Here is a 27,380-nt window from a genome sequence, read left to right as displayed (position 1 = left end):
TATTGTTTCTATGCCTCACATCCATTAGATCCCATGTATGAATCAGATAAACTTGATTTTTTAATCCCAGTCCCACTCACTTATCCCAAATTTAAATAGGTGCTTGCCAAACTAGTTATAGTAAAACTACAAACTCATGTGAATGACCTTTAATAGCTTCTCTCCAGCAAAAAAAAAAAGTATATATATATATACACACACGTACATATATTTACATGTATTCAGGACCCCTCAAAGCCTTAAGGTAGGGACAGGAGATTGGCTAGCTGGCCATGGGTGGGAGTGTTGCTTTTTACTGAATGACTATTATGAGAACTATCCTCATCGTGATATTATGACATCATACTAAGTATTTTACATGCAATAGGTTCTTTTATCCTCATTTCACAACTAGTCAGTTCCATAAACGCTGTCATGTGGGAAGGTGGGCCCAGCTCTGCCAAATCTGTGATTTCTCAAAAGCCAGAAATCCAGACCTCTGTGGGAAACACGATTTTCAAAGATGGGAAACAAATGGAAAGTTTGTTAAAGCACCGGATGGTCTCAACAAAACACATGTATGGACTACCAGTTTGCAACCTTGGAACTAAAGCTTCATACATCGGAACCTGGGCCAGTATCAACGCTTTGTCCACTTCTCTGGCTGTGATCGCTGGCTATGAGAATCTGGAGGGGACAGGGCACTCTTGAGAAATTTTAACCTAAAGGGCCATTTTGGATTTAGGGTCAGTCTGCATGTGTTTGCATGTGAGCATACAAATAGGTATAGAGACAGATTCTATTCTTTATATACAGATGTTTACATAACTAAAAGATTCAAGATAATCTATTTTAAAGCCGCTATTGAAATGAACATTCAAACAGCATATCACATATCATAAACAGGATCAGATGCACGTATCTTATAGCAAATATAGCGCAAGCCCCCTGAGGTTTCCCATTCAGTTTGGGGAAACTACATTTTTACATTCTCTGGTATGCTGCCTTAAAGATCTCTAATCTGGATGGTTATATAAACATGAAAAGGCCCAGTTCCTATTTTCTCCAAAATCAAACCCTAGATTTGCAAACTATAAATCATTTTTGAGAGCCTGTCAAAAAACCAAAAAGATGTGAGCAAGGGTCAGCCTTGTTTTTTTTTATTGCTTTCTTCTTTACCAAAAAAAAGCATGCAGCATGAGAGAGGAAACAGCATTGGTTTTAGGCACTGGTTGCAGGCTTTTTTTTTTTTTTTTTTTTGGAGTTCCAACATGTGACTGCTTAAAGGCGCCTCAGTAAAAATGAACATGCAGCCTGTCTTCATAGGGCTCAGAGCCATTTCTCCCGTTTCTGAGCACGGCCCCACCCCAGCCCTCGGCAGCAGCTCCGACCGGTTCTTCAAGTTAAGGCTCACAGGATTCGTTTTCTCTCCCCTTCCCCTCCTAGAGAAGACATTTACTCCCTTCTCCTCATGCCTGTCTTCAGATCACCCAGTTATATGGCCTCACGGCAGTTTGGACAGCAATAGCAATGACAAAAGGCATCGCTTTTTCACTACTGAAGTCTGGAAATTAACCTTGTTTAATATTCTTTTGTGCGGCATCTCAGACAGACAATTCATACACCCCCTGCTCGCTTTTCAGTTATTCTAGTTATTTCTTTAAAAACGCTTACAGTGGCTGATGCCACATAAAAATTTGATTATTTTACTATGAAAACAATTTATATTCCTAGAGCTTTTTCTTTGCATCTTTAGGGCAGAGAAATGCAGTCACAATAAGAGGGAAACCAGGCCAATCTGAATGCTAAGGACAAGCTCTTTCCAGGACCCTTAACCCTTTCCAGGACACGTACTTAACAACGCACAGTCTGAATGCAAACTCAGACTTGCTGCCTGGCATTTAGTAATAACTTGACCTTGACATCTAGAAAATAGGACAAATACTAACAGTAAAAACAAATGTTTGAAACAATTTAGCATCATGGAGCCTACTGAACAAAACTATTATAATTTCATATTACAATAGTTACAGAATATAACTATTACAGAATATAAGATACTGAATTGTTGGCAATGTGATTGACCTCGATAAAGTCCACACTATCACGTTAGAATACGCTGGGGAACATCTCGTGCCCTCAAGCTACAGAGAAGAGTTTTCAAGGCCTTGAGCTACTCCTGCACTCTTCCCACATACCCCACCCTTAAAGAAGAGAGAAAGGAAGAGTAACTCCACAGATAGCCAAATAACTTGCCAAGTGATCTCAGGAGCGGGACAGTCCCAGGCTATACTCTTTTCCTTGTGATTCGCCCTTCTTGTCCCATATCCATTCTCAATCCCCTCACTTGTTTACACTCATTTCGATTTCCTCCAAGTAGCCAGTTTAAGCCTCTCTTTGGACTTTAAATCCACTGCTACCATCCTTCCAGGTGCTACCTATCATAGCCTCTAGAATCAGCCCAACTCCAGAGATCCTTCCAAGTCAAACTATGGTGTCACCAACTGAGTTGCAAATTTTTCACTCTGGTCAGCCTCTATGCATGCAACAGAACAAATTTGTCTTCCACCATAGTTCTGGGCTTCAGGCTGAATCCAATCAATTTCATTTCAAGCTAGCTGTTCATAGGGACCACTTAAAGTAATTCATTTGAGAGAAAAAGAGAAGAAAGAAACCAAGAAAGGTAATAGACACATATGCTCTTCCTTAAGGTCCAAACAAACGTCATCTCCTTTGTGAGCCCTTCCCTACCAACTAGAAGTCCTTTCATAACAGTTATTTAATAGTGATTTATGAACATGTCCTACCTTCTCTACTAGATTGAAAGCTCCTTCAGGTCTGTAGCCATTCCATGTTTACCTTTGTAACCCATGTTGTGTGTGGCACAGTACTAGATATATCTATTCACTGAGTACTTGTGTGCTGTATTAATTTGTGTGTATATTAAGGGATGTGCATCTACATGAAACAAAGTTCAGAACTGAGGAAACATCTATGCATATAAAGGAATTAGGAATTTTCTGAAAGCTTAAGTAAATTACTTTTGATAAAATAAGTACTAATGTCAGTTGCACCCAGTATTGCAAAGCATATGCACAGGCATCTCTTGTGCACCATGAATTGTCTGTTAAAAGTCTGAAGCTATTATTCCCATAATACAAAATCATGTGTAGAGATGGAGATAAAAGATTCATATCCTAAACTGTAATTTTTAATATACCATTTTGTGCCAAGAGCTTTATTAGAAAATAAACCGTTTACTCACCCACTGATGTTCACTGGCATTCAATAACAATAAAATTCTTACTGGTTTATTTCCCTGATCTTACTTTTGATTCCAAGTGTCAGTTTTTTCTATGACTGATTTTCACTTTCTTATTTTTTGTGTGTTGTCTTGATTATTTAAATAAGCAAGTCTTATATTTTAAATCATAACATCAACAACATTACCTTAAGTTTTGAAAGAAAAAGAGTAGCCCTGAAAACCTTGCTGATGACCAGTTAGTTATCAAATCAGCTAGTGTTACTTCGTATCTCTCCAAAATACATCTAAATATTCCTTCAGAAATTTGCTGGGAATTTAGTATACAAGTGAACCAACGATGGGAAAATTTGAAAATGTATCTGAAAGGAGAGATTTCTAAATTCTAGCTTATAAAGAACAGTGAGTCACTTTTTTTCCTTTAAGAAACAGTTGTCAACAGGCTAGAACTCTGCATCTTTCAAGTTTGAATATGTGGAAGAAATGAAATCAGAAAGATTTCAAATCATCAGACTTCAACATTTTTTCACTTGTCCGGTAACACCCAGGAAGGGCTGCCTTTTTAAATGCTGATGAAGTCGTCTCCAGGTCTGTCCATGATATCATACTCTACTTGACCATGGTGAAAGGAAGGATGAATCCTTTTGTTAGATATTCTTTTAACTAGTCACCTAAAGCTACTCGGCCCAACGATTCAAAATTGCTCATACAGTCTTGAACAAGTACCATGACGGATGGTGCTTCCTCATAAGAGGAAGATTTAGATTTTGAAATTACATTCTACCTCCTCGGCCTTAACATTCCCCTATGTCCGTATCACAGGAATCACATCAGTGCAGTCCATGCAAACACAAGACTCCATTCTCGCCCTCTGTCCTTAAAAGCCCCATTCAGCAGTTTGTGCTGTAGCACCATGCTGCCGCATCCCTGCCCTTGAACTTGGGAACAGGCTTTCCTGGACTGCAGGCAGAGCCCTTACCGCATTCCTTCTGAACCTCATCTTGCCTCTCGGGGGAGTTGCTTCTGCCATCTCGCCTATACACAATAACACTCTTCTTTTCCAATTGTCAATGCCACATTGATGAAATATGAGCCGCTTCTTAGGTAGTATTTAAAAGCGGCAGCCAAAAATCTCTATCAAACAAAGCTACCGTAGCTGCTTCCATTACCACCGTGGCAGCGCTGCAGAAAAACCACTATCCCTGATTCGTCAGCTGACAGAGCCTTCCCTGCTGCTCATTGTAATTCAGAGTCGACACATTCCCCCAATTACTTAGCCTGATTGAACCTCATGGATTAGCTGGTGCTGGACTGCTCAAGAAGATCAGCCTCGTCCAGGGAGTGGAAGAAGGAAAAAAAAAAAACCACTCTCCTCCTAGGGGCTAGATGGGACTGGCTTTCTCCTCTGCGCAATTTGATTTTTAAGGTGGAATGCTAAGAATCTTTGTGAAGGTAGTATTAACTGATATCTTTAATCTTGTCCTACCCTGGTCTGTAACTTGAAATTCAATTCTGTTTGTTTTTCTTTTTAATTAAATTCTATTCTGGGTTTAAGCCTTGTGAAAGGTTAATAGCTTGTGAAATTTTGTCCTGATGATAATCTAGAAAGAGCAGAATGTGCAAACTTTCTAAGACGGATAGGATTCTCTCCCAAATGAACATTTCCCCAAAATGTATAACTAAAAAAAAAAAAATCTTGTCTCTTATCATTATGAAGTATAGCCTAACTGCGTAGTTTCTTTTGGAATCTAGAAATTAAGATCTTCAAATTTAATCATATAATTACTTCATAGACACTAGTTTTAAATAATGTACAAAAGACAGTTAGACCTATCTATACAACGGCCATTTTCACCAGAAATTCTTTCTGGATGTCAACTTTTGTTCTTGAAATTGGCTTGCATTCAATATTTACCTCTATCGCAAACAGTGTCCAATGGCTATTAATGGTTGAGATACAATTAATGTGATTTTGAGTATGGGTATAGAAGCTCTACCATAAGCAGAAACATTTAAAATGCTAAAAAGAAACAACGCTTAAACTAATCTATAGCCAGTTACATGTCATCATCACCTGCCATTCCCCCACCTCCCACTCCTGCCCGGCTGTTATGCAAGTAAAGCGACCTTGGGCTCAAAGCTCTTTGTTGGGCATACTTCATACTTCCCCACTGAGAGAACATTCCCTAGGGAAACAGAACGGGGAGCATCACCTCCCTTTCGGTTGGGGTCAACAAAGTCATTATTCCTTTGTTGACCCCGAATCAATAGTATCAAGACCCAATTTTGTATTTCTCTTTTGGGAAAAACAAGAACTCTGTTCTAAGCAATCTATTTGATTAATAAAAATAAAACTTTACCAAAAAACTGATGCCATGTGCCAACCAGTCACTCAATGAAAATTAATCTCATCAAGCAGGTAGTTTTGGTCAAAAGAAAAAAAGCTGGGCTGGGTGATAAAAAATGTTTTATTGTAACAAGTGCTATATTTAGTATTAAATAATTGATTATTGTCATAAACTAAAGTCTGCTCAATAAGCCCAAGGACCGATCCTAAAGGCCAGGGCACAATAAATACCTTTTATATGATTCAGCCCATTGATAGGGCTCAATAGTACCTGGAGGCCAGATGTACTCTCTCCAAAGGAATTTCTACCTTCCTCTAAAAAAAAATTAATGTATTTTTCTATCCACATGTCAGTTGGAAAATGATAGGAAGCAGCAGGTGGAAAGGTCACCAACTGGAGTTCATGAAAATTCAATTCTTGCTCCTGCTCTTTGTTACTTAGCTATTTGACCTTGGATTCAACACGTAATCTTTCCAAAATGTGTGTATCAATGTAATTCCCTCATCTATGGGACAATTATAATGATACCTGCCCACAGGACTTAATCAGGAAACAAAGAGAATCAACATTACTTAATAAATGTGAATGCCTTTGAAAAAGCAAAAATGTATTATACAAAATCGAGGTTTTACCATTTTATTTTGGTAACTTTTATGAATCTGGTATTAACTCTTCTCTTCATTGCTTAGGATTAAACATTTCTGTTATAAAAAATAAACAAAAAACCACCTTGCCGACTTGCCCAAGAAGAGAAATAATTCATACTGGGTATGAGAAGAATAATGATCTCATTCATTTTACCATGTGAGTGCCAGTGTATTTCTTACACTCGTCAGCAAGTTAGCAGAGCAAAAAGAACACTGGCTGAGAAGTCCAACAGCCTAGATTTTTGTCTTGCCTTCACAACTAAACCAACTGCCTCTGCTGGGTGTGGCCTCCCGCATGAGTCCGGAGACGAAGGAAGAATTTCAGATGGCTGATGACATTGGACTCTCAAAGAAAAACATATATTGATTCCCAGCTATTCTGGTCTGATAGAGGAAGTTGACTGCACGGCACTTTTGCAGACAGCCCCTCTTACCAGCTCAGGAGGAGTCTATGGGTTCCTCACCTCCCTCTTCTTCTATGAAAGAGAAGTGTCAGACAATATCCAGATGAGCCTAATAATGTAAAAGATCATCTTGGCTGTGGGCAGGATTGCACCTCTCTTATCGTCTCCTTTAGGGAAACTGTTTTTTCTCTCTGGGTCTTGGAGAGCTGGGGACTAGCTTCCAATAGGGACAATATGTCATTTTGCAGGTGACTCCCTTCCCTCTCTACCCCAGGGGAAAGAAAAGTCTAGAAAGATACCCACCAAAATGTTAAAAAGTGCTTATTTCTGGTTGGTTCGATTATTGACTATTGTTTTAATACTTCTTCTTTATACTTTTCCATATATAATGAGTATACAGCAACACAGCTATTTCCATTTTTTAAACAGTTCTCATAAAAGAATTGCCTTGCTTTGAAAGGCATAGGGGACCATGAATCACTTCTCACTCAACTTGAACCATTAACTACTCATTCTTTCCTATTAGGTTTTATTTTGGGTAAAGTTGGTTAGCTCAATCTCCTCTACCAATTCGCCTCTCTAGTTTCCCACCTCCCCATTCCATCTACTTTTATTGTCTCCATCAGTATCAAAATAAGCTGTACCCCACAAACAGAAAGTATAATGCAAAACAAAGTCAAGAAGTTACTGTAGAATACAAATGTAAAACAGTTAGCTAGTGGGAATCAGCCGCATAGCACAGGGAGATCAGCTCGGTGCTTTGTGACCACCTAGAGGGGTGGGATAGGGAGGGTGGGAGGGAGGCTCAAGAGGGAGGGGATATGGGGACATAGGTATGCATATGGCTGATTCACTTTGTCGTACAACAGAAACTAACACAGCACTGTGAAGCAATTATACTCCAATAAAGATCTATTTTTTAAAAAAAGAAGTTACTGTAGAATAAATTGGTACTCACTGAGATTTTTTGGAGAGAGATTTTGAGAGAAGACCAGGTATCCAGTCTTCGATCAAGAATAATGGTAAATCGGGAGTCAGATCCATTTCGCCTACAAGATGAGAGGAAATACTCTGTTTTTCTTAGTAATAACCCAACTTTGCTAGATATGTCCTTACTTCTGATTATTTCATTTACATGTGATGTCTTGCCTGAAGACAGATTTGGAAAGTTATCACAAAGTGCTACAATGGAAAGCCAATTTAATTCCATATTCCACTACTCACTATTTAAAATTTCTTTTTTGTCACTAATGTCAATCTTTTAAATAGGCAAGTAATAGTGTCATGCAGGTAGGCCACTAAAATGGATTCGGAACACTACGATTTGGGGTATGGGAAAACCTTATAGACAGCTGTCCTTCATGACGTCAGATGTAACTTCACGGCAATCCATCAGGAGTCAATGATCCATTCATTCATTCAGAAAAACACTGTTAAATACATATTCCTACCTCTTGCCTGCTCCTTGAGGGAAGGCAGTATTGTAATGGATAATAAAACTTTTATTTGCCCTAAAAAGACCACTTTCAAGCTTTAAGGGGTGCAGTGTAAATTTAGTTTTCTGGGATTTGATTTTTGTTCATGAGGTTCTTCACAATATTATGATTTTAGATTCCTGCTTTCTTAGTCTTCAGGATTAATAACCAGAAAATGTTTCCTTTAAAAAATTTGTTTTCAACCTAAATAAAATCTTTAAGGAAGCTTTTGAAACTTTCCCCTTAAAGCATTCTCATCTCGAATGATTTCTAATATCATGTAACTCCTAATCCATTCCAATATCACTTTTGAGTCTATTTAACTTTCAGTCTTCATATTTTATCATTGGAAGAAATGAAGAATAGCTGTCTAGCTACTGGCTAGTCAGAGTTCCTTTTAGGCGAATTAAAGGCTTTATGTATGATCATCATTTTTAACCTATGTTCTTCTGCATGGGGACAAATACTTGTAGACCCCCAATTTGGTTTTCATAGATCCTCAGTATAATTTTTATAGCAAATTTAGGTAGCTGTCAGCTTCCCCTTTTAAGTTATTTCTTATCTACTCTGAAGGTGAGTCTTATGATCATTTACAAAAACAAAAGCCACACTAAAACACCATTTTTCTTGTTACTACATTCAAATGGGTAGCCAATAGAAACCAAACTGAAAAAAAAATGTAATGAAATGCTATACCTTGCAACAGATGTCAAGTAAGTCAGCACTTTTGCTATCATCTCTTCTGGTATGCATCTGAAATTACAATTTTCCGGAAATGTAATGATCCAAGCATTGTCCTTTCCCCGGCCACCTAAAATAGTATAAAAAAACAAATTAGCATTTTTGTGACAACAATGCAAGAAAGAGGACTTTAGATTTGAGAGGGGTGGTTAGAAGACAGTCTGGGGCCAATGCAACTTTTATAAGGATGATGATCTCCACAGAAACCAAAACGGCACCATGCTCCTGCTGAAGTCTAAAAGTGGCAGGGTGGTTTTGAAATAAAAAAGGAGAAAGAAAGGGGGGGAGACAGAGAGAGAGAAAGAAAGAAAGAAGAAAAGAAAGGAAGAAAGAGAAGGGGGGAGGGAGGAAGGAAGAAAGAAAAAGAAAGAAAGAGGGGAGGGAGGGAGTAGAGAAGGCAAAATGAGAAAAAATTTCACAGAATGTGTATAATAAATGCAGTTGAAAATAGAGCTGATCACTCATATTGGACAACCATGGGTATTGGGAAATAACTATTTCTATACCAATGCTATGAGCCTGAATTCAAAGTGAGTCACTGACAGCTTGATAACAAGTGGAAACCTTGATAAAATTGACCACTTAGAGTCATGGTGAGCATGAAAAGAGTATAGGAAATAAGTGATGTTCTAACGGATTGGTGGAAGAAACAATATAATCAATGGAATAGGAATCTTACTAATGCAAAGAAAGAAAGACCACAAATTCTCCATGGGTTAAAATTCAGTGTGCACCCCACTCCACAGCCCTCTACGCAGCCTGGAGGATTGAGAATGAAAGCCACCCAGTGCACGGATGAGCCTTACATGTGCCTAAGGTCCCACTCTGTAGTCAGCCTAACACCTGGGCACAGAGTGGGTGCTCAGTACATATTAGTACTAAATGGAAGTTGAAAGATTATTTTAGGAGAAAAGTTGTACGGCGGCCTTTGAATTTAGCTTGCTAAAAAAATTTTTTTGAGAGGTTTAGTTGTAATTCTTATTTGGCTAAATTTAAGTGAATAAAGGTACAGGATATAAAAATATTCAATATGCAATAAAACTATGACAAAGGCAAAGGAGAGAAAGTAGAATGATAAAGCAACTAATTCCAAAAGAAAGCAAAAATGGAGGGAAAAAAACAAAGAATAGGACAAATAGAAAACAAATAGTAAATGATAGGTTTAAACTGAGCCATGAATAATCACATTAAATGTACATGATTTTGACAACCCAATTAAAAGTTAGAGATGGTCAAATTGGATAAAAGAATCAAGACACAACTATATATTGCCTACAAGAAACACACTTTAAATATAAAGGCACACAAAAAATATATACATATAAAGGCACAATGCATTAAAAGCAAAAAGATGGAAAAAGGTATATCATGCTAAGTAGTCAAAAGGAAGGTGTCTAATTTTAGACAAAGAAGATTTCAGAGTCAAGATTAAGAAGATCATTTGATAATCAAACAGCAGTAAATTCATCAAGAGGTCATAACAATCCTAAGCGCGTATGTATCTGTTAACAGAGCTTCAAGATACATGAAACAAAAATGGATAGAGCTGCAAGGAGAAATAAACAAATCCAGAATTTTAGTCAGAAATTTCACCACCCCTCTCAATAAGTGATAGAACAAGTAGACAGGCAGTTCACTAGGAAACAGTACACCCGAATAACAATCTGAGCACTGTGACTTAATTTACGTTTCTAGAACACTCTATCCAACAAAAGCAGAACACATATTCTACACAAGGGTACTTGGGAAAGATCAAATTCATTCCTTGCCTTAATCTTTACCAACGGAAACTGAAGGGAGGTCCCCATTCCCATAGTATCTGTTGAATCAAACTGGACCAAAGTAATAAATCAAATGACAATAAATCTTTATAACATTCTAGACTTAAAGAGCAGGATGAAGAAAGATAATCATGGAAAATGATGGCACCCACCCAAGAATTTTAAAGGAACTCAAAGGAGAAACTGTACAACTCTGAACCAAGAGATTAGCCAATCATGAAACAAAGGGCCTCTATAGGTACTGTATGGTGTAGAACTAGGAATATAAATAATATATAACATATAATGCTCTCTCTCTCTCTATATATATATATATATTATATAATATAACTTAGACTTGCCAAGCAACACTTAAGCAAACTATACCTGTCAAAGGAAAGAACGTTGCTTCTTGTTAAGGACAGATTGTCACTGACTAATCTATAAACCGTTATTACCACTGAGTACCTACAAGTGCTATACTAGGTAGTAAACATGCGAGAAAAGAACAAGGGAGATATTTATATTCTGAAATGGGGGCTTTCAGTATTTTTCCCATTGGGAACCCTTTCTTCAGAAGAAACGATAGGCATAAGCATTTTTTAAAACAACTAGAAAAATCAGAGAAGGAAAGAAGTTGTGGAGCAGGATCTAGGTCTAGGAACAGGTCCTGAGGGTGGTTCTATTTGGAACACAGTTGGAAAAACACTAAGAAGCTTCATTAAAATCCCTGAATCTCAACAGTGAAAGCATATCACACATTTATACCACTTATAAAATAAAACATAAAACCACATTAATTAAGTCACCACAATTACCGCTAATTATAATCATTAAAGCAGAGGCCAGATTGAAGTGTCCAATTAGGATCATCTGTAAAGTAAATGTGTGTTTAGTAAACCGAGCATGTAGGTATCATTTCAGAAGAAATAATTAAACTACTTAAAAGGAATAAGATGGTCTCTTGTACTCTGAACACTTAAGAAGGATTTTCATGCAAACAATGCATATACTCGTAAATTCTTCTTATCTGTGTAATACAATAAATATAATATTTAATGGCATAGTTCAAGTTACTCTAACACCTGAAAGGAATCTGCTTGTCTCTAGGCAACGCTTTCCCTAGATATCTGACCAAATTAAAAAGACAAGGGTGGTTTCCCATTGCTATATCTCTCAAAATATGTTAACGCTTTTGAGCAGCATTATTCACAATAGCCAAAAGGTGCAAGCAACCCAAGTGTCCATCAATGGATAAATGGATAAACAAATGTGGTCCATCCATACAACGGAATGTTATTCAGCCTTAAAGAGGAAGGAAATTCTGAAAAACGCTACAACATAGAAAGACCTTGAGGACATTAGGTGAAGTGAAATAAGCAAGTCACAAAAAGACAAATACAGCAATGATTCCACTCATATGAGGCACCTAGAATAGTCAAATACCTAGAGACAGAAAGTAGAATGGTAGTTGCCAGGGGCTAGATGGAAGAAGGAATGAGGGGTAATTTTTTTAACAGGTACAGAGTTTCAGTTTTATAAGACAAAAAGAGTTCTGGAGACGGATGGTGGTGATGGTTGCACAACAATGTGAATGTATTTAATGCCACTGAAATGTACACCTAAAAATGGGCCTCCAGGGGCTTCCCTGGTGGCGCAGTGGTTGAGAGTCTGCCTGCCGATGCAGGAGACACGGGTTCGTGCCCCAGTGCGGGAAGATCCCACATGCCGCGGAGCGGCTGAGCCCGTGAGCCATGGCCGCTGAGCCTGCGCGTCCAGAGCCTGTGCTCCGCAACGGGAGGGTCCACAACAGTGAGAGGCCCGCGTACCGCAAGAAAACAAAAACAAAAACAAAAAAACAACGGGCTTCCCTGGTGGCGCAGTGGTTAAGAATCCGCCTGCCAATGCAGGGGACACGGGTTCGAGCTCTGCTCCGGGAAGGTCCCACATGCCTGTGGAGCAACTAAGCCCGTGTGCCACAACTACTGAGCCCGCATGCCACAACTACTGAAGCCTGCACACCTAGAGCCTGTGCTCCGCAACAAGAGAAGCCACTGTAATGAGAAAGCCACGCACCTCAATGAAGAGTAGCCCTGGCTCACCGCAACTAGAGAAAGCACGTGCGCAGCAATGAAGACCCATGCAGCCAAAAATAATAATAATAATAAATAAATAAATAAAATAAATTTCATTATAAAAGAAGAAAAAAGAATAGCTAAGATGGTAAATTTTATGTTATGTGTATTTCATCACAATTTTTAGAAATTATATACAAATGCATATACAAATACCTATACATATTTTAGAAAAGTAAACTTTTTTATCATGTGTAAATGAAATCCTTTAAAAGAAAACTTAATACATGATGCTTAATTAGGGTGACTTGCAGCATTTGTAATGAACATTTAAGTCATCAGAGCTATGGTGGAGGGGGAAACCTCAAAGAAGACACCTGAGTGGTTACCCTCTCACTCAGCCTGCACCCACCTAGGAGATGTATTCCACTTTCGCCCATCACAGATTGCTGAAGACTTGCCCACACGTCCAATATACAAGACTGGTAAGACTGGTTTTAATCACATATCTAAACATATTTCAAACCTCTAGTTATTCTCTAAGTGTCCGTTTTTTAGCAACTACATGCACAATGTATGAATGTTTATTAAAATATAAAATTTATACAGCCACTTATATAAGAAGGACCAAACTAACTTTGCTAATAGATTCAAACATTTATCTGGTCTAAATATATGAAAAAGTCTACTTACCAGACAGGAAGGCAATGTCTTGCATTGGGAAATGGCTGATGTCCTTCACACGGTGGAGCACCTCAGTTTCTATGACAAACGAGAAAGGGATAGAAACAACGGGCATGTTAGAGGACAGCCAGAAACGCACACATGATTTCTCATCGTGCCGAAAAGAACTCTGGGGGTCTCACAGATCTGCATCCCCAGACGCACTGCTGACCTTCTCTTTATTCCTCTCAGCCACATAAGAAGGAAATCACACTCTGGACAATATCACTGGGTAAGGAGGATCAGTGTCCTCATTCTCAGAATCTATGCCTGGGACATAAACTACTCTCACTCACCAGAAAGCCAGGGGCAAAGGTCCAAACTCCAGGACATCCAGATGTATTTATCTAAAGGGTAGATAGTCACATAGAGACACTGGCATAGTGTCTTTTACTTCTAACAATGCCTTTCACTCTGCAAAGCTTTATTAGTGGTTACAAAGCACTTTTCGGATCGTTTTCACATTGGATCCTCAAAATAACCTGGAGAAAGGTATTATTATCCCATCTTACAGGTCAGGAAAATGTCAGAGAGCAAGTACAAAGTATTGGTTAAGCATGTGAGAAACCTAGATTCCAATCCCAGCTTGTTGCATTTACTGGCTGTATAAACATGTACAAGCTACTTAGCCTCTCAGAGCCTCAAGTTTCCTTACCTGTAAAATGGGCATAATACCTACCCCACAGGGTGCCTCGCCGACCAAATGCAAAATAACTGGCATAAGAGTCAGTGTTCCATGAACGGCAGCCTATTAACTCATCTTTGACCATTAGAGGTGGGACACATCCATGTGATGTTCAATATTTTAGTTGTCCCAGATCTTAAGTGCTAATTTGTAATGTTCAATTCTAGTGAACTCTACAGGGGCCCCAGGTCAAAGTTCACTATGTGCCTCTGGTCCATGAGCAAGGATAACTTTTTAAAAGAAAATGGGTCATCAAACTCAGCTATTTTGGATTGCTGGTTTTAATGCCTGTGACATCTCTCAGAGAAACCATATTTTCCCCTTGCCCTCTGATACATAGGGCCTTCAAAGACCTGGTCTCTGGTGGTGTCAGACTGATGACGCATTACCCTTCTTAGTGCTCTTTAGATCATACCGTATGGAGGTGGTGGATCAGGGCCTATCCTGCTCAAGGACCCTGCACAGACAACTTCTCAATGACCCACACCAGACAGTGGAATAGGGCCTCTGTTATAGAGCCACACACACACAAGCGCACGCACACACACACACGATTTGAAACATAAATTCATTGACAAATTTATTTTTTATAAGAAACATGCCATTAAAAATCCACCATTTGTCAGGACATAAAAATCAATTCCTAAAAATGTCCTGCAATTTAAAAAATTAGCCTCCTGGTACGTCCCAGTCTTCACAACTCAAACTGCCAAAAGCAGTTATTTTTACAATGGTACATGTTTCCTCTGATAAAAGCATGTGTTTATGACAGTCACAAACATGTGTCATATATTGACACTTTTTATGCCTGGAGACCTGAAGGAAGGATGAGATGGGGATAGTGCAAAGAGGACTAGAACTTTCTCTGCTCTCAGAGGCCTGCACAAGTGGCAATGCCCCAAACGTGTTCTACCATTTAGATGAGAGCATTAGGCATTAAAATATTCCTACATAATAAGACCCAATTTTCTCCCCTGCTTTGATCAGTAGAAATAGCTATCAACATAAATGGATAAATTTTATGTCATGTGGCAGATCTGGAAGCACTAATATCTGCAGCCTGATTCCTCCCATACCATTCAGGCTCTTGCACAGATACAGAAACTATGTCTACTTACTCTACAATTTTTTTTAATCCATTCACATAATCAGAGAGGCATCAGGGCATAAAATAAAAGGCCGAGGGCTGGGAATGGGAGGACCTGGGCCCAGTGCTGGCTCGGCCACTGAGCAGCTCTGGGATCTGGGGCAAGTCACTCCCTACCCCTCAGCTCACTACCCTCTGCGGGTAATACAACAAATGCTTTCCAAGGCCCCTTACATTCTCTGAGATCCGACAACAGGTAAAATCCATAGATATAAGGAAAACACACTATCATAAAATGTCTCCCACAATTATGCCAACAAAATGACATTTCCACACTAACAAAAAGGATAAAATAATGGTTAAAAGAAACAGACTCACAGGTATAGGGAACAAACTAGTTGTAACCAGTGGGGAGAGGGATGGTGGGAGGGGCAAGATAGGGGTAGGGGATTAAGAGGTACAAACTAGTATGTATAAAATAAATAAGCTGCAAGGATATATTGTACAGCACAGGGAATACAGCCAATATTTTAGAATAACTATACATGGAGTATAACTTCTAAAACTTGGGAATCACTATGTTGCACCTGAAACTTACATAGTATTGTAAATCAACTACACCTCAATTAAAAGAAATGGTTAAAAGAGAAGATGTTACTACTTTAAGAAATGATCAGGGACTTCCCTGGTGGCTCAGTGGTTAGGCCTCCACACTCCCAATGCAGGGGGCCCAGGTTCGATCCCTGCTCAGGGAACTACATCCCACATGCATGCCACAACTAAGGAGCCCAACTGCCACAGCTGGTGAGCCACAACTAAGACCCGGAGCAACCTAATTAATTGATTAATTTAAAAAATGATCAAGTTCTGGGTTGGAAACAGACTGAAGGGAGAGAAGATGGCAGGAAAGGGAAACAGAAGCCACGGGGTTATCACTGAACAGCCACAAAAGACAAGGTGGGCCTTTTGCTGAGAAGAGAGGAATAGAGTACAGACTTTGGAGAAAGCTGACACTGTGTTAAACCCAGCTTTGTATCTAACCTTCTTGAATTTCCACACAGATTTCCTCCAGAAATGTAAAAGTGAGAACAAATATGGTTTAGAATGTTCTTCTTGATGACCCTTTAAACTCTTTTACTCCAGAGCATGAGAAATAAAAAGCCTGGGTCACCGAAGCCGGATCAGGTCCATATTACAGTATATTCCTGTTGACCAGATTCACATTTGATAGGAGGGTTGCGGAGCCGTCCCACGTGGTAAGGTCAATCATTCAAAAATGAAAGGCGTGCATTCTCCTTACTTTGGACTAGTTGTGAAAAAGGGCTGGTTGGGAAGCCAAAAAAGGGAACTAACTCAATAAGTAATCTGACAAACAGCCTCAAAAACACCCCGATGGAGCAGCTCTTCATTGAAAAGCTCTGCTGAAGAACCAACCATGTGACTGTACAGTCAAACACAATCAGGCACAAACTGAAAACAAAAGACGAGGAGAGTGCTTGTCAACTCATGCATTCCATACATTTGATCAGGAAGCAAGAGAGGCAAGCTTTTATTGCCTTGGCCATAAATTGCAAACTCAATTACTAATATATCTTTTATAACATAACAGGTAGTTGTGCAAATGAGGATACAAGCTCAGAATGCAAATACAAAGAATTTTTAAAGTCCTAAAAGGCATGGAAATAAATAATATATTTAGGATGGTTCGCAGAGGAGGAAGGTAAACCCATCCAATTAGTTGATCCACTTTGGTTGTGTCACTTGCAGAAATAAATGACACTTGTCAGGGCCTTCCTTGGTGGTCCAGTGGCTAAGACACCATGCTCCCAATGCAGGGGGCCCGGGTTTGATCCCTGGTCAGGGAACTAGATCCTGCATGCCACAACTAAGACCCGGCGCAGCCAAATAAATAAATAAATATTAAAAAAAACACTTGTCACCTTGATACAGGGTGCCCTTTATACCTTTTAAAGATTTATCTTGCAACCATTCACTTTTTTTTTTTCGGCTGCGTTGGGTCTTCATTGCTGCTCACGGGCTTCCTCTAGTTGCCTCGAGCAGGGGCTACTCTTCATTGCGGTGCGCAGGCTTCTCATCATGGTGGCTTCTCTTGTTGCAGAGCATGGGCTCTAGGCGCTTGGGCTTCAGTAGTTGTGGCACGTGAGCTCAGTAGTTGTGGCTTGTGGGCTCTAGAGCAAAGGCTCAGTAGTTGTGGCACACAGGCTTAGCTACTCCGCGGCCTGTGGGATCTTCCCGGACCAGGGCTCGAACCCGTGTTCCCTGCATTGGCAGGCGGATTCTTAACCACTGTGCCGCCAGGGAAGCCCCATCCATTCACTTTTTTTAAAACAAATATTTACTGAGCACCTACTATGTGCCAGTTACTAAGCTGTGGATAGATGTTCTGGGTAAAAGTAAAGATTTGCAATCAAAAAAGTTTTGTGACATTGGGGGTAAAGCATACTGCAACATTCCCCAGCAAATACACACACACACATTGCAACTCCCTGGGTATGGGCTATGTATGCAGCATTTCCCAAACCTACTTGATCAGGTACTTCTTTATGTGGTTGGTTGGCTGGTTGTTTGGTTGGTTGGAAGTTGGTTGGTTGGTTGTTTTTTCCCTTCAGAGAGAGAGAGAAGACAAACAGAAAGCAACAGAGACAGCTACACAGACTCCATGTAAAGAAGCACTTGTTTTAGAAGTCAGAACTCTCTGGAGATGAAATGACCGCCGTGGTGGGTAGAGAAGCCTTCCCCTACCACTAATAGGGTTGGAACGAAGGCCAAGCAGCTCTGTAGCAAGGAGGCTAGAGAGGACAATGGAGCATGTAGGTGGATTGGAGTAAATTATCCTTCTTGTCCTACTTCTCCAAGAGTCTATTCCTCCATGAACTGAGTATGTATTACCATTCCAAGATATTTAAATTCTACTGAGTTTATTAATGATTCCTACAAGGAAAATGATGGTTTATAAAGTTAAGTAAATTGGTATCTACAAGCATTCCCATTTTCTAGAAAGTGTTTTACTCCAGATTCTGGTGTATAACAGCTATAATTCCAACCCTTGAGCTTTATGTCACAGTGACATGCTCTTGTGTACAATACATTTATCCCTTCTCCGGGGTTTCTGTTCATACCCCATAGAAGAATACAAGCTCTGAACCATGCTGCACACATGTGCCGTTCTGTTCAAGCGCCAGAGAGCCAGGGCACATACTAACTGCTTAAAAGAGCAAATACCTCTATTCTTACCTTTTCCTAAAAATAAGAGGCAAAAATGGAGCACAAATTAAAATAGAAAGGGAAATAAAGGAAATGTCAACCAGAAAGATACAATCTCTTTCAAGACAACTGACCCACTGCCACAGCCAATATGAAAACAGAGGGGAAAAGTGTAGGGAGTGATTAAAAGTAGATATTTGCTGAGCACCTAGTACTCCAAGATGGATATTAAAACCCTCACCTTACTCAGTGCTCTGTGGTGACCTAAATGGGAAGGAAATCTAAAAAAGAGGGCATATATGTATATGTAAATGGATTTACTTTGCTATACAGCAGAAACTAACAACACTGTAAAGCAACCATACTCCAATAAAAATTAATAAAAAATAAATAAAACTCTCACCTTACAGATGAGGAAACAGGCTCAGAGAGGCTCCCATTCATGTACTTATTCATTTAAGAAATTCACACTGAACAACTGCTAGACACAGGCACTGCTGTGTAGAATCTAGTAGAAGATTTAGAAGAAGCTTTCACAGTGTCATCCATTTGGTTCCCTAACCTTCAGACAGGCAGAAGAATACACTCAATCAGCTCTAATGCAAATTACTAACTATATATAGTTTATTAACCTCCAATTTTCTTCCAGGAAGAATTTTTTTTTAATTTATTTTATTTTTTTGTCTGTGTTGGGTCTTTGTTGCTGTACGCAGGCTTTCTCTAGTTGCGGCGAGCGGGGGCTACTCTTCGTTGTGGTGCGCAGTCTTCTCATTGTGGTGGCTTCTCTTGTTGTGGAGCACAGGCTCTAGGTGCACAGGCTTCAGTAGTTGCGGCACACGGGCTCAGTAGTTGTGGCACATGGGCTCAGTAGTTGTGGCTTGCAGGCTCTAGGGCGCAGGCTCAGTAGTTGTGGTGCTCAGGCTTAGTTGCTCCGCGGCATGTGGGGTCTTCCTGGGCCAGGGCTCAAACCCATGTCCTCTGCATTGGCAGGAGGATTCTTAACCACTGCACCACCAGAGAAGCCCTTCCAGGAAGAATTTTATCCCAAACCACATCAAGAATGTTTATAAACAATCTTTTGCCAGAAACTCCATTATTTTTACACCCTGGAATTCTTAACAATGGTGCTTACTTTTAGCAATCATCTCTTTGAAGGTTCACTATTGCTGATGTGCAGGACTCAAATAAAATTAGGTTTCGTTTTGAGTCCTAAATCCTGTTGCGAGGCAGATGGGATTCTATGAGTGTAATTTTTCCCTTTCAATAGGAACATCAGATACACTGTACCATCTGTAAACATTAATGAGTTAGCACATGCAACAGATTCAAGTACTGTCTTGACAAGTGTTATGCTTTAAAAGGTGGAACAAGGACTTCCTTGGTGGTCCAGTGGTTAAGACTCTGCACTTCCATTGCAGGGGGCACAGATTGGATCCCTGGTCGGGGAACTAAGATCCTGCATGCCACACGGTATGGCCAAAAAAAAAAAAAAAGTTGGAACAAATAAAAGGGCAATTCTGAAACCATCACAAAATGAATTCCCATTAGACTACAGGAGAACAAACTATGCAGTACTTTGTTCTACCATAAAGGTACAGTATAGGGACTTCCCTGGTGGTCCAGTGGCTAAGACTCCATGCTCCCAATGCAGGGGGCCTGGGATCGATCCCTGGTCAGGGAACTAGATCCCACATGCCGCAACTAAGAGCCCGCATGCTGCAACTAAAGATCCCATGTGCCACGATGAAGATCCCGCTCGTGGCAACCAAGATCCCGCGTGCCACAACTAAGACCCGGTGTGGCCAAATAAATAAATAAATATATTTTTTAAAAAGGTACAGTATAAAAGACTCACAAAATTCTGTACTAACAAAAGAAAACAAAGATTCTTGCCAAACCCTTCTGTTAACAACCTCCTTCCAATCTACTGTAATCCAACTCACCAAACATCTAGTGGGTGTCTATCTGCTCCTCTCTGCTAGGTGCTGTGGCCCATTGGAATATGAAAGTGTTTCTCACCTTAAGCTCAAAAATTAACAGAAAATATGACATATAAACAACTGGCCAGAATATGTGGTACAGTATGTGCTATAATAGAAATATACAATATAGGGTATAGGGAGGAAGAAATTATTGCATCAAAATTGAGAGATTAAGAAAAAAGAAGCTTTCACAGATGATGTGACATCTGAGCTGAGCCTTGAAAAGTGACTGGGATTCAAATACATAGACAGGGGAATAAAGAAGGACATTCCAGGTAAAAGAAACAAGGCACGAACACAGGAGTAGGTGAAGGCATCAGGGACTGTACATGCCTGATATGGTTTGAGTTCAGAGCATGGGATAGTCTAGCTAAAGCCTGACAGCAAGACTGGAAGCAAAAAGTGGAGAACTTTGCATGCCTCCAGAGGAGAGCAGGCTTCTAGAAAGCCTCTGATCCAGGATCACTGCCTTAGCACAAAGGTATTTTCCAAGCAGGCAACTCCTGCAACACAATAGCAGGGATGGAGAAACTGGTGGAGTCTCAAGTCAACTACCAACTTCTGGTATAACCTCAGGCAATTCACTGAAGATGCCCCAGGACTCAGGTTGTTTATAAGCACATATACAACAAAATGTGTGGGAAGGAAAAGGGAAAGCGAAGTGAAAGTCCCTCTTTCATGTGTTCTAAACTCCAAATAAAACTTGGCCTGAGTACTAAGATGCCCATTTTTTTTCAGAAATTAACAGTTCTGAAGTCTAGAGGTATAGTAGACTCACCATCACATTTGATTCTGTTTTTCGTTTTTCCATCCAAAACCCTGTATTAAGTAACTTAGAACAAATCAATTACAGTCATAAAAAGGAAAAACAGGAAATTTAAAAACTTAATTCCCTACCTCTTTGTAGTTGAGACATATATATATATACATATATATATATATATATATATATATACACACACACATATATATGTGCATATATATATCAATATATATCTTTAGATTTCACAATTGTCATTTTAGATGTCATATAGTACAAGATAATATGGCATGAAAAAAGTAGAATACAAAACTGTCTATTCAGAGACAAGACATGGAAACAACCTAAATGTCCATCGACAGATGAATGGGTAAAGAAGATGGGGTACATATACACAATGGAATATTACTCAGCCATTAAAAAGAATGAAATAATGCCATTTGCAGCAACATGGATGGACCTAGAGATTATCATACTAAGTGAAGTAAGTCAGACAGAGAAAAACAAATATCATATGATATCACTTATATGTGGAATCTAAAAAAAAATTATACAAATGAACTTATTTACCAAACAGAAACAGACTCATAGACATAGAGAACAGACTTGTGGTTCCCGGGGGTTGGGGGAGGGATGGATTGGGAGTTTGGAGTTAGCAGATGCAAACTATTACATATAAAATGGATAAAAAACAGGGTCTTACTGTATAGCACAGGCAACTATATTCAATATCCTGTAATAAACCATAGTGGAAAAGAATATGAAAAAGAATATATATCTACATGTATAACTGAATCACTTTGCTGTACACCAGAAACTAACACAATATTGTAAATCAACTATACTTCAATTAAAAAAAACCCGTCTAGGGCCTCCCTGGTGGCGCAGTGGTTAAGAGTCCGCCTGCCGATGCAGGGGATACGGGTTCGTGCCCCGGTCTGGGAGGATCCCATATGCCGCGGAGCGGCTGGGCCCGTGAGCCATGGCCGCTGGGCCTGCGCATCCGGAGCCTGTGCTCCGCAACGGGAGAGGCCACAGCAGTGAGAGGCCCACATACCGCAAAAAGAAAAAAAAAAAAAAAAAAACCCGTCTATTCAGTATGATGTCAACTATATAATATACTGGGCTGTCCAAAAAGTTCGTTCAGGTTTTCTGTAAGCTAGTATGGAAAAACCCAAACGAACTTTTTGGCCAACCCAATATCTATTTAACCAAAAATCTGTAAAAGTATATATATATACTTCAGTGTTAGCAGGGCTTTTCCTCTGGACCATAAAATTCTTTTTTGGGGTATATTTTCCACTTTTTTTTGTAGTGATCATGTTCACTTTTTTTTTTTCAGATAAGACAGCCATCAAACTTTATTATAGAGGCCAAGACTTACCCAGACCAAGTTCAACCAAAGTTGTGATACTTATTTCCCTTATAGGAGTACACACATGATATTAAGAGGCACCATGGGAAGAGTATATTAGTAGCTACCATGTTTTGGGTCCTGTGGATTACCTTTTCCGTCAGCCGCATCACTCCCAGCCGGTCCTGAGGAGACGCGGCTCCCGTCAGCGTGAACAGGACTCCACAACGTCCCAAAGCCGAAGCCTCAGCAACTCCTGAGAAGACTTGGCTCCCATTAGCGTGGACTCGACCCTGTGTTGCCCCGAAGCCCCCGTGCTGTCATAATTGACTCAGCCCCATGTGTTCCAGAAGCCAAAGCCCCAGCGGGTTCTGAGAAGACCAGGTTCCATGTTCACTTTTTTTAAGTATACTTTTTTAAGAGCAGTTTTAGGTTTCCAGCAAAATTGAGGGGAAAGTACAGAGATCTCCCATATACTGCCCGCCCTTATATATGCACAGCCTCCATTATCAACATCACTCACCAGAGAGGTACATTGTTACAACTGATGAACCTACAATGACACATCATTATCACCTAAAGTCCATGGTTTACATGAGGGTTTATTCTTGGTGTTGTACATTCTATGGGTCTGGACAAAACTGTAATGACATGTATCCATTATTATGGTACATGCAGCATATTTTCACTGCCCTAAAATTCCTCTGTGCTCCACCCATTCATCCCCCCCACACACACAACCCATGGCAACCACTGTTGTTTTTAATTGTCTACATAGTTTTGCCTTTTCCAGAATGTCCCATAGTTGGAATCATACAGTATGCAGCCTTTTCAGACTGGCTTCTTTCACTTAGCAACATGCATTTAAGGTTCCTCCATGTCTTTTTTTTTTCTTTTGCAGTACGCGGGGCTCTCACTGTTGTGGCCTCTCCCGTTGTGGAGCACAGGCTCCGGACGCACAGGCTCAGCAGCCATGGCTCATGGGCCTAGCCGCTCCGCGGCATGTGGGATCGTCCCGGACTGGGGCACGAACCTGTGTCCCCTGCATCGGCAGGTGGACTCTCAACCACTGTGCCACCAGGGAAGGCCCCTCCATGTCTTTTTATGGCTTGATAGCTCATATCTTTTTAGTGCTGAACAATATTCCATTCTCTGGATGCACCACTGTTTATTTATCCATTCTTTCTTTCTTTTTGATGTTATGTTTTTATTTTCATTTAATTCAAAATATTTTCAAAATTTCTTTTCAGATTTCTTTTTGACCCAAGTGTTATTTATAAGTATGCTGCTTAATCTCCAAGTATTTTAGGATTTTCCAGTTATCTTTCTGATATTGATTTCTAGTTTAATTCCATTGTGGGCTGAGAACAGACACTGTATGATATTTTTTTAATTAATTTTTTTTTAATTTTATTTTTGGCTGCATTGGGTCTTTGTTGCTCCGCACAGGCTTTCTCTAGTTGCAGCGAGCAGGGCCTACTCTTTGTTGCAGTGTGCGGGCTTCTCATTGTGGTGGCTTCTCTTGTTGTGGAACACAGGCTTTAGGCGCGTGGGCTTCAGTAGTTGTGGCTTGCATCCTCAGTAGTTGTGGTGCACGGGCTTAGTTGCTCCACGGCATGTGGGATATTCCCGGACCAGGGCTTGAACCCGTAGCAGGGGGATTCTTAACCACTGCGCCACCAGGGAAGCCCCTAGACATTTTATGATTTATACTCTTTTAAATTTGTTAAGGTGGTCCATCTTGGTCAATGTCCCCTGTGAGCCTGAGAAGAAACACTTTTTATTATGTATTTATTTATATATATTGAGATATAATTCACATACCAAAAATTTGCCCTTTTAAGTATACAATTCAGTAGATTTCCGTATATTCAAAGTTGTGCAACTGTCACCACTATCTAACTCCAGAACATATTCATCATTTCAAACTGAAATCTTGTAAAATGTAAATCAAAACCACAATGAGATATCACCTCACACCTGTCAGAATGGCCATCATCAAAAAGAACACAAGTAACAAATGTTGGCGAGGATGTGGAAAAAGGGGAACCCTTGTTCACTGTTGGTGGGAATGTACATTGGTGCAGGCACTGTGGAAAAGAGTATGGAGCTTTCTCAAAAAACTGAAACTTAAAAAAGAAAAAAGAACTACCATGTGACCAAGCAACTCCACTCCTGGGTTTATATCCAAAAGAAATCAAAACACTAATTTGAAAAGACACATGCACCCCAATGTTCACAGCAGCATTGTTTACAATTGCCAAGGTATGGAAGTAATCTAAGTGTCCATTAACAGATAAACGGATAAAGAAGATGTGGTAAATATATACAATGAAATATTACTCAGCCATAAAAATGAGATTTTTGCCATTTGCAGCAACATGGATGGACTTAGAGGGCGTTATGCTAAGTGAAATAAGTCAGACAGAGAAAGACAAATACTGTATGATATCACTTATATGTGGAATCTAAAAAATACAACAAACTAGTGAATAAAACGAAAAAGAAGCAGACTCACAAATAGAACAAACTAGTGGCTATGGGGGAGAGAGGGAATAGGGGTGGGGAAGTGGGAGGTACAGACTATGCGGTGTAAGGTAGGCTCAAGGATGTATTGTAAAACACAGAGAATATAGCTAATATTTTGTAATAACTGTAAATGGAAAGTAACCTTTAAAATTGTATTAAATTTTTTAAAAATAATTTTTAAAAACTTTCTGGGAAAAAAAGAATTCCTGTAGCATTAGAAGTCAGTACAGAAAGAGTTAACATAGCAGGCCTAGACTGCTTATCCTAAGAAGGGCTGAATTGCAAAGTAAGCCTTTGGCTGGCATCTAGGAACTTGGATTCAGGAAGTAAACAATGCAGATTATGCTAAATACCTGCTTTCCTTCCGGGAGCAAGGAAAATTTTTGGTACCTGCTAGGCATTGGGTGCCTATGTAACTACCCACCAATATCAATCCTGCATTGAGCCTCTAAAGGGGGTCCCTGATTGGCAACATTTCACATGTGTCACAACTTGTTGCTGGGGTAATTGATTAAGCACATTCTTTGTGACTCCACTGGGAGAGAGCCCTTGAAAGCTTGTACCTGGTTTTCTCCAGACTTCATCTCATGTGCCTTTCCTCTTTGCTGATTTTGCTTTGTATCTGTTTGTTGTAATAAATACTAGCTATGAGTAGAACAATATTCCGAGTCCTGTGAGTCTGTCTAGCAAGGCTTCAAACTTGGGGTGGTCTTGAGAACCCCCAACACACAGTCACCTCCCCAAAGGAAGAAGTAAAACTATCTCTACTTGCAAATGACTTGATCTTCCTTGTAGAAAATAATAAGGGATTCACACACAGAGACACAAAAATGACAAAACCTTTTAGTACTAATAAACAAGTTAACAAGGGTGTAGTATATTAGATCAAAAATCTATTGTATTTCTATTGTGCAAAGTATAACTGCAAAACTTATACTCTGAAAACGACAAAACATTATTGAAAGAAAATAAAGATGATCTAAATAAATGGAAAGCCATCCCATATTCCTGAAATGGAAGACAATATTATTATGGCGGCATTACTGCCCTAATTGATATACAGATTCAAAACAACCCCTATAAAAATCCTAGCTGGCAAGACTTCCCTGGTGGCACAGTGGTTAAGAATCCACTTGCCAATGCAGGGGACACGGGTTCGATCCCTGGTCTGGAAAGATCCCACATGCCACGGAGCAACTAAGCCTGTGCGCCACAACTACTGAGGCTGCACTCTAGAGCCCACGAGCCACAACTACTGAAGCCCGCATGCCTAGAGCCCATGCTCTGCAACAAGAGAAGCCACCACAATGAGAAGTCCGCACACCGCAACAAAGAGTAGCCCCCACTCACCACAACTAGAGAAAGCCTGCGCACAGCAATGAAGACCCAACGCAGACAAAAAATAAATAAAATTTTAAAAAAATCCTAGCTGGCTCTTTTTTTTTGGCAGAAATTGACAAGTTGATACTAAAATTCGTATGGAAATGCATGGGAGGCAGGTAAACCAAAACAATCATGGGAAAAAAAGGAACAAAACTGGAGGACTCACACTTCCCAATTTCAAATCTTACTACACAAAATTGCAATAAAAACAAGACAGTGTGGGGCTTCCCTGGTGGTGCAGTGGTTGAGAATCTGCCTGCCAATGCAGGCGACACGGGTTTGAGCCCTGGTCTGGGAAGGTGCCACATGCCACGGAGCAGCTAGGCCCATGAGCCACAACTACTGAGCCTGTGCATCTGGAGCCTGTGCTCTGCAACAAGAGAGGCCGCGATAGTGAGAGGCCCGCACACTGCGATGAAGAGTGGCCCCGCTTGCCACAACTAGAGAAAGCCCTCACACAGAAACGAAGACCCAACACAGCCAAAAATAAATAAATAAATTTAAAAAAAAACTAGACAGTGTGGTACTGGCATAATGACAGACATAAAGATCAGTGGAATAGAACTGAGCGTTCAAAAATTAGGCCATACATCTAGTGTCAATTGATTTTTGACAAGGGCAAGATAATTCAGTGAGGAAAGAATAGTCTTTTCAACAAATGGTGATGGGACAACAGGATATCCACATTCAAAAGAATGAAGTTGGATGCTTACCTTAACACCAAATACAAAAATTAACTCAAAATGAACCAAACATTGAAATATAAGAGCTAAAGCAATAAAACTCTTAAAATAAAATACAGTAATAAATCTTTGTGACCTTGCATTAAGCAAAGACTTCATATACATGATATCAAAAGTAGAAGCAACAAAAGAAAAAATATATATATATTTGCACTTCAAAGGACACTAACAAGAAAAGGAAAAAATCTACAGAAAGGGAGAATATATTTGCAAATCAT

General features: G+C 39.8%; 1 protein-coding gene across 4 annotated transcripts in view; it reads right to left on the bottom strand.

Moving 5' to 3' along the window:
* Positions 1-27,380, bottom strand: part of MCF2 (MCF.2 cell line derived transforming sequence) — a 101,058-nt gene that overhangs the window by 52,429 nt on the left and 21,249 nt on the right. For 2 of the 4 annotated variants that reach the window (XM_060086696.1, XM_060086697.1), the window contains exon 1: positions 4,221-4,271. In XM_060086696.1, the coding sequence (XP_059942679.1) occupies positions 4,221-4,271 (51 nt within the window). Of the gene's footprint in view, positions 1-4,220; positions 4,272-7,598; positions 7,690-8,811; positions 8,927-13,384; positions 13,454-27,380 lie in introns of those variants that run through there. The other 2 variants (XM_060086698.1, XM_060086695.1) reach the window with 2 other exon arrangements.

Source organism: Mesoplodon densirostris, chromosome X (assembly GCF_025265405.1).
Source record: "Mesoplodon densirostris isolate mMesDen1 chromosome X, mMesDen1 primary haplotype, whole genome shotgun sequence".
In the NCBI taxonomy this organism is placed as follows: Eukaryota; Metazoa; Chordata; class Mammalia; order Artiodactyla; family Ziphiidae; genus Mesoplodon; species Mesoplodon densirostris.
The sequence above is the reverse complement of the archived record's forward strand: the minus strand, read 5'-3'. Positions and strand labels throughout refer to the sequence as shown.